The sequence below is a fragment of the Hemiscyllium ocellatum genome, chromosome 11, assembly GCF_020745735.1.
Source record: "Hemiscyllium ocellatum isolate sHemOce1 chromosome 11, sHemOce1.pat.X.cur, whole genome shotgun sequence".
In the NCBI taxonomy this organism is placed as follows: domain Eukaryota; kingdom Metazoa; phylum Chordata; class Chondrichthyes; order Orectolobiformes; family Hemiscylliidae; genus Hemiscyllium; species Hemiscyllium ocellatum.
This window is the reverse complement of record NC_083411.1, coordinates 89,580,298-89,596,441: the sequence shown is the minus strand read 5'-3', so window position 1 is coordinate 89,596,441 and position 16,144 is coordinate 89,580,298. Positions and strand designations below refer to the sequence as shown.

Genomic DNA, 16,144 nt, shown 5'->3' with positions numbered 1-16,144 from the left:
CTACGGGCAATTTAGCTTGGCCAATTCACCTGACCCGCACATCTTTGTGACTGTGGGAGGAAACCGGAGCACCCGGAGGAAACCCACGCAGACACGGGGAGACCGTGCAAACTCCACACAGTCAGTCGCCTGAGTCGGGAATTGAACCCGGGTCTACAGGCGCTGTGAGGCAGCAGTGCTAACCACTGTGCCACCGTGCCGCCCGTAAATCTTCACTCCAAATTTCATGTCATGTGTTTCCGAGTGGTGCTGAAATTATACCCCAGTCTTCAAGTGCACTTTGATCTGTTTCACAACCTTTCATGAAATACATGAGTTGGCATTTTTCTCTTCCAATCTGGGCTGCTTTACAGTTACATAAAATAAACCTGCCATTTTTGCATCCAAATAACTTCTTAATGTTTCTGCAAATCAAATGCTCATGGCAATCATTCAAAGAACAGTACAGCCTAATTGTTTAAGATAGAAGGTAAAAAGATAAGTTGTTTGAGTTTTGAGAAGAACAACTGAGAAAAAGAACAAGAAATGACATCACCAACCCAAGGAAACCTAAACACATAAATAGAAGGTGGGTCACAACACCAGTGCTTCACAGGAGGCTCACTGATGATGTAACCTAGCATGGTGACAAAACATCTGAAAACGAACCTCCTAGCTCAGCGAGTAAACCTACACCCAGATAGTTGTTTGTAAATCAGAAATAAGGGATAAAAATCTGAGAACGAAACAAGTGTTTCAGCATTGTTAATCAAAGTGTACTCCCTGAAGTATTTAAAGAAAAATCTTATCAAATATTAATGAGCCTGTTCTGTACTGTCATCACTTTCTATTTGTATATAAAGCATCAATGTGAAAGAAAAAATATTTTTCATTTTGTCGAAGGGTCAATAAATAACTGAGACATTAAATATTGGTCATGGAAACAGTCCACTACCTGACCACCTTTTAAAATTAAACAGTTAAATAGAATTCCCTTCAATACCATTTCACAGTTTAGCTGTTTTAAAATAGTGAGCATAGTTGACATTGGCAGCAAATTAATGGAGAAAATATCAGGGTCAGTAGTGGATATCTTGTAATAAGCTGTCAGTAAACTCAGTAGCTTCCGATCCATTTTGTCTACTCTTGAACAAAAACTAAATCCTTGAGCACCCCAATTATAAAATTTGCAGTAATTAGCTGTCAGCAAAAAGGGTAATTGCCTGCAAATGGAAACAATAGGATATATACGATTATCAAAAGACACTGATATTCAGTTTTTTCAGACAAATGATAAAAAATGGAAAACTCAGTGAAGCCTGTGGACCAATTAGCCTAAAATGACTTCAGGCTCTAAGATGTTGAATTTGCTGCAGCAATAATACAGAATTCATTTAGACACAATGTGTTTGTAACCTCCGCTCCTAACAATGGAATTAATCTGCATTCGCGTGGTGCATCTATGAGCAGAAATGCTAAAAACAACCCCATAGCATCAAAATATAAATGTTGAAGTCTCACTAGTCAAATTAATTAGACACAGTCACCTATTTTAATATTGTTTTAGAAGTCAACACCGATATGTTCTGCTGTTGATGGCTGAAATACAGTAACGAGAAAATCGAAGGGAATTGAGTTGTCCTTTGAATTAAAATCTATTTTCTATATGTCATGATTGTCCTTTATATTTGATGGTGCTGGGAATTAATTTATCCAAGTTAACAACCAAGTGAACTAACTGTCACAGTTTAGGTTGTGCATGTTTTTCAAATAAACACTATGAGGGCACTTCGTCTATTGGCCAGTAAAAAGGTTCCAACAGTATTGATCTACAGACTACTATTAGTTCACATCTAAATCATGAAAAAAAATGATAAGGTAGGCGGCACGGTTGCACAGTGGTTAGCACTGCTGCCTCACAGCACCAGAGACCTGGGTTCAATTCCCGACTCAGGTGACTGACTGTGTGGAGTTTGCACCTTCTCCCCGTGTCTGCGTGGGTTTCTTCTGGGTACTTCGGTTTCCTCCCACAGTCCAAACCTGTGCAGGTTAGGTGAATTGGCCATGCTAAATTGCCTGTAGTGTTGGATAGGGGTATGGGTGGGTTGCGCTTTGGCGGGTCAGTGTAGACTTGTTGGGCCAAAGGGCCTGTTTCCACACTGTAAGTAATCTAATCTAATGCTACAGCGTGAAACAAATTATGTTTGAACTGTTTTTTGGTGTACTATTTGATTAGTACCATCTCGATTTTAATTTGACTTTGCAAAGTTACTTTGTCACTGAACTAAAAATGTTAATTTTTCCTTTGACAGTTGTTAAGAAAGCTAAACCATAAAGTAAGGTTGAATTGCCAATTTTATTTCAGATATTATCCAATTAAGTTGGGAAAGCTATCCGAAGCTGCTTTGGAAAATTGTGCTATACAATGTGTATAACAACATACGAGTTTTAAACAATTCTGAGTAAAAGAGTGATCAGTAGCCAAAAGGGAAACTTGCAATCTTCACACAATTTCAAACACTTGATAAAAATTCAAATCTAACACAAAGTTTATTAATTGTTTTCTTTAACTTAGCTTTATGAAATAAAATTATGACAAATATCAGGAAGTTAATAAAGCTCCAAAAAAGTTTAAAATATAACCCATTTTCTAAAGTACACTACCATCTGCAATGGTGGCTACAATAATTAATTTTGAACATGCTTCACTACATGGGCAAATGCTTGAGAACTTGTATCTTTGAAAAGCTCATAACATTAATAACAATGCCAATTGCTTTATAATTAAGTAACACTTAAGATGTTGACTTTAGCACAGCGACAAAAGAAAAAACAATTAATTGGAATTTAAATAAATTTGAACACTGGTTACTTTACAGATTATGTCGCTTCTTAATTGCAAATGTCTGGAACAGTTACTTAAGTAAATGTTGCAATTTTTAAAAAATAAAGGTAATAATTCAAAGAGGGACAAAATAATACAAAATGTGTCAAAATTAAGCATTTAGATTTACATTTTTCAACGTGAAATTAGTGAGATGGGTATATGAAGAATGTTTATGCTTCACGTGCTCAGACTGGCCAGCTCCTTACTCCTTCTACAAGGAGTCATTTGGTTGGATGGCTTGTCTGCAGTGCAGAAATGCCAACAGTATGTTACCGTAAAGTTCCGCTTTCTCAGCCTCACCTCTTGTCTGAAGCATGATGTAAAGTGTAAAGGTAAAGTCACTTTTGTCTTACCAAACCATAGGGTTGCTCTTTCATGGGAGAGTGAAGACTGGTAGTTTAACCTGAGTGTCACCAGGCTTCAAGCAAGGAAAGGTTAGGAAGGGGAGTGCTTCTTTAAATCTCAGCCAGAATTGAACTTATGCTGTTGGCATAACTCTGCAACACAAACCAATGGCCTGAACTAACTGATCCCCATGAGGCATTCTATTTTTAGGTTAAACTCACTATCAGTCACCACCCTCTAATAAAAGAACAGCCTATGATCCTCTGGGAACAATGACCACTTTAGAGTAGAGTTAATCATCTATTGTTGACACTATGCTCGAAACAATGTGGTTAGCTGCTAATTCTTTGTCAAATTTTAACAAAGATTATGAACTACTTATAATGGGTAATGCTCGTAGGGCAAGGTTATTTACATTAGTAATGCAACAGATGTACAGCGCTACAAATAGAAAATGAGCAAAGGAGTAGAGTAGGCCATTCAATCTTCTTATGTGCTCTACCATTCTGTATCATAATTGATCATGAACTTCATTGCCATTTCTCCTCACTATCCCAACATCGATAAGGCCATAATGTTAGAATATGGTGTTAGTCATTTAAGATTGAGCTGAAAAGAAATTTCTTCACCCAGAGTGTGGTGAGCTTGTGGAATTCACTGCCATGGAAAGTGGTTGATGCCATAACATTGAATGCTTTCATGCTTTTTACTTGGCCTCAATATGGGCTCTGGATAAATCAATCTTTACTGTAAATGTCATATATCAGTAATGTGAAAATTATTGTTTACTTTGAGATATTTATATTTTCTTTCCTAAAATAGTCTCTCTAATTCCTACTCCAGGTCTGACTGCACTTCACCAATTCTCCTTCAAATCTGTTATTACTTTGTTATTATTTTCTAAATCACTTTTGTAGGATTGCCTGTTCAGCCTATAGTTTTTAAAATGATTGCTCACCAATGCTTTAGGTCCTTAGGTAACGAAAAAGTTTGACCATCTAAGAGATGTCATTTAACCTGGGGTCTCAGATGAGGGGACATGTTGAGAAAAAGAGTCCTCATGGTAACCTCAACTCAAGTGGGAATTGAAGCCATGTTTTTGGTGTCATTGCATTACAAACCAACCATCCACCTGACTAAGCTAATGGGGATTAGTTAGCATAGTTGGCTGAATGATTAGTTTGTGTTGCAGAATAACGCCAACAGGTTTAATTCCTGCCTGAGTTTACAGTTAAGTATATAAGGTGTGAGCAATGTAGCGGAAGAGTTAAGTTTAGGGTTGCTTGACAAAGGCTCAGCTAGCGTGACTTTGACCAGATAAGAACTTGCAGTAAACAACGAAGTGCTGGAGATAAGGGAGTGGTTTAATGAGGTGAAGAACATCTATTGTGTAATGCCAGATGGCTTCATCTTTACTGTTGATGCTTGCTGATTATAACAGTCACCCAATCAATATAGATATTGCCTTATTTGGGTGCTGCCTCCTGTAAGTGACTAGATAATTTCTTAAGAATCTGCTCTTCAAGAGAAGACCGAAAACACATGTCTTTCTGCACATGATTAATGGCTCTCTCTCTCTCCAGGGCTCAGAAAAAAGATGAACGTATAGCCATACTGTGTCTCTGAGTGTTTGTTTCAATTGATACAGAAGTGGGACAACAATATGAAGGTCCTATCTTCTCAACTTTGCCCCTCGCTTGAGACATGGTGACCCTCAGGTTAAACCACCACCTGTGTGTGTCTCTTATGAGCAAGCGGTTCTATGGTCCTCTGGGATTGTGGCGACTTTCCCTTTTTAATGAATGTCTCAAATCACTTACTCTTTGCATATTCAATCACAACTTTTTGTCATCGCTTCTAATTCTGTTTCTCCAAAGGCTATTAGATGTTCTGGTGTTGCTTGATCAATCCCTGGTGTTTGCCTGTCCTCATCAATTTCAAACATTCTTAATCCCTGACATCAATGTTTTGTCTGTTGTTTACCTGTAAATCTTACGAACCATTTTGATTGGGAACATCGGACAATTCACTTCAGTATTGTGTCAGTCCATTTGCTACTGCATCCCTTTCAAATAATGCTTCCACTTGGTCTTTTGTATAGCTAATCATCTGTTATTAACCCGCTTACTTGCATTTCACCTTTTGATGCATAAATCTCATTTCTAAGAACTTTTTCCCCGCCTAATACATGGAATCCATGCAGGTGTCCCTGTTGAGACCACAACTATTCACTTCGTACATTTACAATCTGGATGAATGAACTGAGGGCATTGTTGCTAAGTTTGCAGATGACACAAAAATAGGTATTGGAATTAGAATTGGCTTTATTGTTACATGTACTCAAATGAGTATAATGAAAAATTTACAAATTGCACCATCTTAGGTGCAAAGTTACCTAGGTACAGATTCTTAGGTACAAATTTTTAAGAGGGGTTAAAAAAAGAAAATGAAGTAGTAAAAAATACAAATTAACTGTCCTTCCAACCCAGTCCATGCCAGCATCCAGCCTCTTGTCCACACCAGGCATTAGTACTAGGCTCTCTATGTGGGGAGACCGCTTTGGAATGATCCCAAGGCTGGAAGTCCATACTGAGGCCGTGCCGGGCCAAGAGATTGTCACATTGGGTCTGTGCTGAGGCCGAGAATCCAAGTCTAAGCTGAGGCAGTGTGTTCAGGTCATCGCCAAAAAGGAAAAAAAAGAAGAAAAAACAAGAAAGGAATTAGAGAGAGCAGACGAGCTTTGGCTGAGGAATCTGTTTCTGCCACCATCTTGAGTCTGAATATCAGAATTTCATGATGCTGCCATCTGATGCAATCAATTGTAGGTGCCTTGTCCCGAAGGTGGAGGATAAGGTAGTGCTGAAGAGTGCCAAGGCTGCAGAAGGACTTGGACAGGCGAGGAGAGTTGGCTAGAAGTGGCAGATGGAAAACAATATTGGAAAATATGAGGTTATGCACTTTGAGAGAAAGAATAGAGGCATTGATTATTTTCTAAATGGGGAAACTCTCTAGAAATTTGAAGTACAAAGGTACTTGGGAGACCTAATTCAAGGATTACACTTTAATGTTAAACTTAACATGCAGGTTCGGTTAGGATGTAAGCATTCATTTGGAGAGGGTGAGAACTAAGCAGGATGTTCTGCTGAGGCTATATTCGGCTCTGGTCAGATTGTTCTCCTGTAATGCCATAGTTGCATTCCTGGATGATGCTGCTCCTTTTAACAAGCTTAAGCTATCCTTGTTTTTTTTTCCAAGAGGGGTTGTAAAAGGCAGAGGTTCTGATTTATCTTGGATCAGGGACTTTGCTAATAGTTAACATCTACTGTCTAAGGCAAAATTGAAGGAAAAGGCTTTTAGGTTTTTTAACATTTGTATAATGAAAAGGGAGTGGCTAGTTCTCCCAGGGGTTTGTTTTTGGTTTGGCTTTGGGTTTTAACAAGCAGTTTGTTTGAAACTGCTGGGAGAAAAAGTTCCCTGGTTCAACAGATGTTCCAGGCTAAACATCTCTCCTGCAAGAACCTGGGTTTGAACTGACCTTTGTTGCCAATGGGCACATTTATGCAGATTGTTACGACATAGGTAAACCCTCCTGCTTAATTTAAACCAGCAACACAGAAAAGATTTATCCCATGCTGTAATCTGTGAAAATTCGAGAGGTCAAGAACTATTTAAAGCAAAAATTAACATCTTTATTTCTTAAAGTATAACAGAGAATAGTTAACTAACAACTATTTACAACTTTCTCTAGCCTTTCTTTTACCTTCCCCTTCTACGATACTAGTCTGATAAAACCCAGCTGTCAGATCTTCTCTTTATATCTTCCTCTGTTGTCTTTTCTTCTTCTTAGGGATTTCTGTTTCACAGTCACGATCGAGGTACTTTTTAAGAGAGCTATTCTCCAGGCAGTCTGCACATGTTGTTGGCTTAGCAGTTCTCCCTCAACTATTCAATTTTTCCTAGTCTTATACCTCCAAAGCATCTGATTGTGTCACTGGCTTTTAATATTGACAAAATACTAAATTCAAATTTGATTGGAGTTTGGTATTTTTGGGGTATAATTTAAACTGATTGGCCTAATTCAATTTTGTTTTTGTCTTCAGGCAACCAGCTACACTAGCTGCTGGACTAAAAGATTACGCTATATCTTGTTCAGAACACTTTGGTGCTGTCAGGTAGTTCTGCTAGCTTTTAACTCTCTTAAAGGTGCATGACCATTTTTACACCTTCATAACAGAATATTGCAGGAAATTGGAACAGCATCATTAAGTTGCGATAGAGTTAGCTGGATTTTCAGATTCTCTTTTGTTCATGTTTCATTCAGTCGTCTGTAAATAAATTCTCTTCTATTTAAATCTGAGTGGTTTGACCAGCTGCATCATTCCTGGAATATCCACCTTACATCTACCTAAACAACTAAAGTTAGGGTCTGGACTACCTTCTTAAAATGTTTTGAGGGGGGTCTGGCCTGGTCTATAGGGGTGAGCCACCAGAAATACCAGCAAAAATTGAAACAAAAATATTAGTTAGCCAACAGAAATAATGGAGGTCGTGGGCCTCCTTCTCCGCCACTCCCTCACCACCAGACGCCTGGAGGAAGAACGCCTCATCTTCCGCCTTGGAACACTTCAACCCCAGAGCATCAATGTGGACTTCAACAGTTTCCTCATTTCCCCTTCCCCCACCTCATCCTCGTTCCTAACTTCCAGCTCAGCACTGTCCCCGTGACTTGTCTGGACTTGCCCTACCTGCCTGTCTCCTTTTCCACCTATTCACTCCACCGTCTCCTCCCTGACCTATCACCTTCATCCCCTCCCCCACTCACCCATTGTACTCTATGCTGCTTTCTCCCCACCCCCACCCTCCTCTATCTTATCTCTCCACGCTTCATATTACTCTCGATTGGCATCTATTCCTGCTGGCTGCATTACATTGTTGCCAGTCTTCTGATCCCATCTGATGGTAACACTGCGCAAGTCAGATCCCAGAATGAAATCTGCCTTGATAGATCAAGGGCTAAATCTTAATTTCTTTCACTAAGTGTCAGTTTTGTCAAGTTTTCCAGAAGGATTCACATTATGATGCAAGGGGGATATCTATCACCTAATTTTACAACACCCGCCTGATTTATTACCTACTCCATCCTTTGGTGCCCCTCTCACACATTCTAGTGTCATCATACCATGTGTTATTTCCAAAACAAGTCACCACTTCCTAAATATCCTAGAATTGACCAATATCCATGGTGCAGCACCATCTTTAAAAGGATAGCGTGCACCCAGATAAGAGGTGTCAGTCTGGAGCTGCCCTGCATGGTTCCTGACATTGGCCCTGGATATGGCAGACAATGGAAAATTGGTGCCTCTCTTTGTGGGGAGTGACAGAGAGATGCTGCTGATGGGGATGGGGTGTAGTGGCAGGGTGTCCTTTTCTCCCAGGCCAAAAGGGGACATCATTCAGCTAGAGCTATGCCAACCTGGATCAGGGTTATCATCCAGACCAGTGCAGTCTCAACCATCTGAAGGAATGCACAGAATGTAGGAAGATCAATGGCCACCTCCACTCTGCCAGTGATAGTTCCACCATTTTCTCGTTGATACCTCACACTCTCTCTCTATCTCTGCCACTGTACCCACCAATTCTTGCAACATCATCTCTACTTACTCTCATCCTCACTAACATCTGACCCTGACTAACCTTGACTCTTTCCTGCACAGCCTACTCATCCTCTCAGGACATCTCCAAACATGCACCAAACATAACAGTGTGCTACCCACTTTTCTCTCCCTCACTTACTACATGCAGAGTTTCCTGACTCTGGCCACCCTGAGAAGCTGATTGACCATGTCCAAGCTCCTATAGTGTTTTTTTTTGCAATTGGTTAGCAAAGTGATTAGTTAGATTCACATGAGTCTGCAGATATTCTTTAACATCTAAATATACTTTTTTTTAAAATAAAGAGAGCGAAAGAAAGCTCTTAATACCAACATGGCTTTGTGCATGGGAAATCATGTCTCACAAACTTGATTGAGTTTTTTGAAGAAGTAACCAAGAGGATTGATGAGGGCAGAGCAGTAGATATGATCTATATGGACTTCAGTAAGGTGTTCGACAAGGTTCCCCATGGGAGACTGATTAGCAAGGTTAGATCTCACGGAATACAGGGAGAACTAGCCATGTGGCTCAAAGGTAGAAGACAGAGGGTAGTGGTGGAGGGTTGTTTTTCAGACTGGAGGCCTGTGACCAGTGGAGTGCCATAAGGAACAGTGCTGGGTTCTTTACTTTTTGTCATTTATGTAAATGATTTGGATGCGAGCATAAGAGATACAGTTAGTAAGTTTGCAGATGACACCAAAATTGGAGGTGTAGTGGACCTTGGAGTGCAGGTTCATAGCTCCTTGAAAGTGGAGTCACAGGTGGATAGAATAGTGAAGAAGCCGTTTGGTGTGCTTTCTTTTATTGGTCATAGGATTGAAGTTGGGAGGTCATATTGCAGCTGTACAGGACATTGATTAGGCCACTGCTGGAATATTGTGTGCAATTCTGGTCTCCTTCCTATCGGAAAGATGTTGTGAAACTAGAAAGGATTCAGAAAAGATTTACAAGGATGTTGCCAGGCTTGGAGGATTTGACCAAGAGGGAGAGGTTGAATAGGTTGGGCTGTTTTCCCTGGAGCTGAAGGGTGACCTTCTAGAGGTTTACAAAATTATGAGGGGCATAGATAGGATAAATAGGCAAAGTCTTTTCCCTGGGGTCAGCGAGTCCAGAAGTAGAGGGCGTAGGTTCAGGGTGAGAGGGGAAAGATATAAAAGAAACCAAAGGGGCAACTTTTTCACGCATGTGTGTAGAATGAGCTGCCAGAGGATGTGGTGGAGGCTGGTACATTTGCAACATTTAAGAGGCATTTGGATGGGTATATGAATAGGAAGGGTTTGGAGGGATATGGGCCGGGTGCTGGCAGGTGGGACTAGATTGGGTTGGGATATCTGGTTGGCATGGACGGGTTGGACCGAAGGGTCTGTTTCCACGCTGTACATCTCTATGATTTTATGACTGTATAACAAAGCTAAGTTTTAAACTGCTGCTTAACTTGGTCCTTTTTACTGTTAGTCAATTCCGGTGAAATGTCACCCTTATCTCAACTGTAAATTTCTCAATTAACAGATTGCTTCCAGCTTCTTGTCCTCCGGCTTTAGTGCCATTTTAATGATGCTTTTCTAAGTTTAATAGCACAAACATTTCACCGTACCTTTCATGAAGCTCTTCACATGAAAGCGGATAAGCTGACTGATCACGTGATGTGGAGTCCAATCCTCCGCTCACTGTGTACACCTAATGCTCAGGATGAGAATTGCATAACAGCGAACGGGAGTTTGATTTAATTAAAAAAAGGTTGGCAATTCACAAATCGCGTTCCAGATTAATCCTATTTAATAAATGTGTGTTATAGGATAACTACCTGTATTGAGAGCAGTTTTAGGCGCCGTATCTCAGAAGGGGATGTGCTGGCCTTAGAAGGGATCCAGAAGAGGTTTACAAGGGTGATCCTGGGAGTGAAAGGTTTGTCACACCAGAAACAGTTGATGAATCTGGGTCTACACTGAATGGAGTTTGGGAGGGGACAAGGGGGGTGGGGTGGGGGGGGGCGCGATTGAAACTTTAACTATGGAGTAACTTGGATTAAGTGGATGTGGAAAAGATGTCTGCAATAGAAGAAGGGGCTCAGGCCCGAGGGCACAGCCTCAGAGTGAAGGGACAACCCTTTATGACTGAGCTAAGTGTCTGATTTTGGGAGCTAGTATTTGGAAGTGGTTGGTGTTGCTGTTGAAAGCCATTCTCTGCACTTTCTGCTGAACTTCTACCTCATACCACCTCCCCCCCCCCCCCCCCCCCACACCCCATGTCCAAGTTTCTTTATAGTTATCACTTGTAATTGCTACAAACTTTAAATATGTAAACTGTTTTATTTATCTACATGTTGGAACATAAAGATGTCTTTGAATGTAAGTGGTATCTAGAGATTCTGTTATGCAAAATTATTGTCCAGGTCCTGACATAAACATGGTTGAAAATTGTTGAAAGACCCCAACATGACAAAGTGAGGCCATTTACAAGAATATTATCCATAAGAGTATGTATTTCTTCAAACAAATATCTTGTGTATTCTCCTCACTTAATTCCTGCAACATATACTGTATTATTGATTTCAGAATAATGTCGGCAGTCAATTTTTAAATTGAAAGCATCATTATGATATGGATCCAAAACACTAAAAACCAGGTTGCCTCGTCAACCTTATCTAAAACAAAGACCTTGATGGTGAGTCTTCATCTTTATCATCTTGGTCTGAATTGGATTTAACAAATGGATCTAAAATTTCAAAGGCAATGTGCTAAGCCATGAGTACCACTACACTTATTAAATTACTGTAGCTTTAGGAGGGTTCCTTTTAAAAAGATTTTATGTCATGTACATTTTGAGGTCAATCTATTTGAATGCGAACACCTTTGTTTGAGCATAATCATGCCTCTTGGACCCTTTGCTCAATGAAGAAGTGACTCAATCAGATGTAAAGTTAAGGCATTATGTCTTAATATTAAGCCACAGGTTTTGTAGAGTGCACCCACTAATATTAAGTTTAATAGTGTTTATTAATAATAATAATAATAAAATATACACTATAACTGTATTTATGTCCCATTCCCTGAAGGACTACCAAAAAACGTTTCAGATTAGGTTTCATTTTTAAATACTCTTAGTCGGTACCAATACCAAATGGTTATGTACATCTAAATGGTGACGTTTAGCACGCATGCTTCTCGAAAGCCATTGTTTGGTGTCAGTATTCATAGATTTAAAAATAAATTATGGAAGATTGTTCCATGTAATTTAGTAGATACAGGAATTGTTTTGAACATGGTTAAGCAGTGCTGCTGTTTCGTGCAACTATTTCAGTGCTGAATGGTTGAACACTGATACATGTGTACAGTTTTAGTTAGAAAATAAGTAGAAAGCCAATGTTCACAGGCAAAAGAGGACGAAAAACTAGATACAGTTACCTCATATGGGCAATTGCGTGTAGATTGGGAATGTGAAGTTGAAAGTTTGAATGTGAGTTGGAATAGAATCCTTAGCTAATCAAGTCAAAAGCTATTCTAACCCTATTCCAAATTGCAACAATTGAGTCATTAGATATTTGAGGTGGCAGCTGGCACTGATAAAGATAAATTTGCAGATCTTTCACAGATCCACTTGCCCAAAGATCAAATTTGCCTTGTTGCTCCACTTAGTCATCCCTGCGAATTTTGTCCGTATGAACAGAAACAATGGGATTCATTATTTTGTTCAATCTTCACTGAGATAGAATACATTATTTCTGGCAAGTTGTGGAAACTTTCATGTTGCTTCAGCAAGGTTCAACATTAAACTGAAGTCAGTTCTGTTAATGCTTTTTTAAAACTGATCCCTCATGGTGGCATGGAGGCGCTCCAGTAACAACCTTTGAGATTGATTGGGGGAGCAAATATTTGAATGAGCTGAAAATCGACCCATGACTTCTGAAAATTGCAAAATTTGATTACAAAGTTGATCTGACCTATTTTCTGGTTCCCTTGCTTGTGCTCTGTTCCAATCTTGGAATTTTTGACTCGAGTATATTTGTTGGAGTGTCGCTGAATGAGAATACTCCTTATTGAAAGAGAGTCTCTTATTCAGTCAGTGTTAAAATGTCTTTCAGACTTTACCAGTTTTTCTACAAATATTAGTTGATGTCATTAGCAGCAGTAAAAAGTGAGTAAAATATGGAAGTTGTTATTGATGTAACTGAAATGTGTTTATGTTTACATGATTGTAATAACGTAAATGAGAGAAATGATATTTCCAGTGAATAAAATTCTGTTGGATCTCACTGCTAATGCATTGAAGAAGCTTGATGAATTGAGGCCCAGTGATTGGAAATAGTTTGCGTAAAGAAATGTTTTGTTTTTCACTAATGCCTGCAGGCACTTAAGCCGTCACTGGAATAAGCAGTTAATTCAACAATATTTTATTTAAGATAAAAGGGAAATGTCAGAAGACATGCTGCTTTTACTTGCTGTAAGACTTATGATCTATAGATTTATTTTACTGTTTTTTCACTATGGTTCAATGATAATTTAAAACAAAGGGTCTTCAGAGAAGTATTAATCACCTTAGTTTATAGTCTGTTTACTTTTTTACTATCTGTACTAATACTAATTCTGTTAAATGTGCATCAAAGGAGAGCACTTTAAGGACTTTTTAAAAAATGCGTTCATAAGTTTGCTGGTAAGACTCAGTTATTATCCATCTGTAATTGTCCTTGTAGGTTAGTGATGAGCCATCTTAAACTACTGCTGCTAGTGGACTTAGGGGAACTGATATTCCATGTGCCTATGGCCCTTACCAGTAAGGGGTAAATGTAGGGGTATGGGTGGGTTGCGCTTCGGTGGGTCAGTGTGGACTTGTTGGGCCGAAGGGCCTGTTTCCACACTAAGTAATCTAATCTAATCTAATTAGGAAATGACATTGAAGAATTTCTATTAGAGTGGTAAATCTTCTCTGCATCCTCTCCAGTGCAATCACATCCCATCTATAATGTGGTTTCCTGAACTGCAGACAATATTCTACTTAAGGTTTAACTGACATTATATACAATTCTGACGTAACTTCTCTGTTCTTAAACTCGATGCCTTGGCTAATAAAGGTACATATCTCATATGCTGCCTGAACCACTTTATCCACCAGTCTTTCTCACTTCAGGGACATGTGGACGTGCACACTAATGTCCTTCTGATCCTCTGTGCTTTCCAGAGTCTTAACACTCATCAAGTACTTCCTTGACTTGTTTATTATGCTCAAATGGATCATTTCACACTTGGCCAGATTGAATTCCGTATGCCACTGATTAGCCCATCTGACCAGCCCATCTATATCCTCCTAAGGCTATCCCTCACACTATTTACAATCCCAATAATTTTCATGTCGTCCTCAAACTTACTATTCAACTCTCCTACATTTCAATCCGAGTCATTTATTTTACTCAAAACAGCAACGAATTCAACACTGGTCCTTGCAGGCTTCTAGTCACAAAAATGCCCCACGACCTTCACCCTCCTCTTCCTGCCACTCGGTCAATTCTGAATCCAATTCGCCAAACTTCCCTGGATCCTTAGCACTTTTCTTTGCTATCAGTCTCAAAATATATGATCCATGTATATATTTTTAAACTTTTTATCTTTTTGAATTTGACTCTTCTAATTTGTTTGAGTGTTGAGTTTGAATTTTTCTTTTCATATTTGAGAAATTGCTCATTGTTAATTCAAGAAAGCCTAGTTAAAATTGACCTATTCTTTCTCTTTTTTTCATGCCTAAATTCACAACTATTTCATATCTCTTTTCCCCTGTCACCACCAATAGCAACCCTTTAATCTTTTCCACTGGCCCTCTCCACCATCTGCTCCCTTGACGTCCCTCTACCTCTGCCCAAAATCATCCAATACCTTTCAATTTTGAAGAAGAGTCATAACTGACTTGAAACATTAACTCTCTTTCACCCTCCATAATTGCTACTACACCAACCAAGTTTTTCCAGTATTCTGTGTTTCTTTCAGCTTAAGTTGGCTCATTTTAAAAACATGCATTCAGGGAGATAGGTGTCCATAAGGAAAGTTTTTAAACTAACCTTGTTGCAACCAAGCAAAGGTGTAGATCATGAAGAAGGAGTAACCAATTTATCCCACCTCAGCCAGGACCTTAACAGTTTCCCATCTGAATAATAACATATTGGGGAACCTCCTTGTATTCTGGTTGTAACAAGTTTGCAGTGCCAAATGAAGTTGTAAATAAATATGGTTCTTGCAACTGTGGATGTTTTCTTGGATTTTAAGAGTAATGATGAATTGAGAACATTGAAGAGTATTTGTGAAGTATCAAAATTTCAACAGGACTGTTATATCTTAGAATTTCAAGAGAAAATAAAGGTTTCCTATAAAATTCTCTGTATGTTGCTTTCTTTGTTATGAAAAATAAATATGTTTTCAATCATTTAGTTTGAGGATAATATCCAATAGCTGAATGATGTAGCTCAGTTATATCTGTTTGATCATTAGTCAACAGATATCTCTTTGTCTACAGAGACTGATATTCTATCCTTATTCTTTGGCTTCCAAAGGATATAACCAGCTGTCCTTCGATCCTGCAAACAATGATGAACCACTGCAGTTTAATGATTCAAATGAACCACTGGTGACAGAATGTTCTATCGTCCCCTGTAATGAACCAATCAAGAAAAGGAGACGGAATAATACATCTGCAGGTAACAGCAGAATTGCTCTCAGTTCCAGCTTTATCTGAAGTACTACAGAAAATGTACAGACCATCAAATTGTCGTGATGTACTATTATTGCATTAAAACTATGACAAAGATTCTATACGCTAGAAGAAAAAAAGTTCACTTATATACCAGAATACATTCTCATAATTTGCAAATTTACTTTACAACCAAAGGATTACTTTCAAGTTGAAGTCATTGTTTAATAGCCAAGTGCAGCAGGTAATTTGTGCAGCAAGATGCCTGAAATAGTGGCCCAATGCCCACATAATCTGTTTTTCTTTTGGTTGAGATAGTAATGCTGGCCAGGACATCAAAAGATCTCCCATACTTGGAACAGTATCTGAATTGGCTGGCACAGCTTTGCTTTAACATGCTATTCAAAAGCAGGTAATAAGAGAATATACAATTTTATAATTTTCTTAATCTCTTCTCATTAAGTTAAACGATCACAGCATTTTATAAGAATATAATTAGGAAAAGCATGCATCTGATTGTATAAACTTTTGTATATGGTTTAAAAATGGATGACGTCTGAAATTGATTTCAGCTATAATTAACCATCTGAATGTTCAATTTCTCTCATA

The 16,144-nt window shown here is 38.9% G+C and overlaps 1 protein-coding gene across 4 annotated transcripts in view; it reads left to right on the top strand.

The window, feature by feature from the left end:
- The window catches only part of LOC132820237 (ecto-NOX disulfide-thiol exchanger 2-like), a 198,814-nt gene that overhangs the window by 92,805 nt on the left and 89,865 nt on the right, over positions 1 to 16,144 (top strand). For 2 of the 4 annotated variants that reach the window (XM_060832237.1, XM_060832241.1), the window contains one exon: positions 15,399 to 15,542. The exons of 1 other annotated variant lie outside the window; for it this stretch is intronic. In XM_060832237.1, coding sequence (XP_060688220.1) covers positions 15,399 to 15,542 — 144 coding nt within the window. Of the gene's footprint in view, positions 1 to 15,398; positions 15,543 to 15,853; positions 15,948 to 16,144 lie in introns of those variants that run through there. One more of the 4 variants, XM_060832240.1, reaches the window with a different exon arrangement.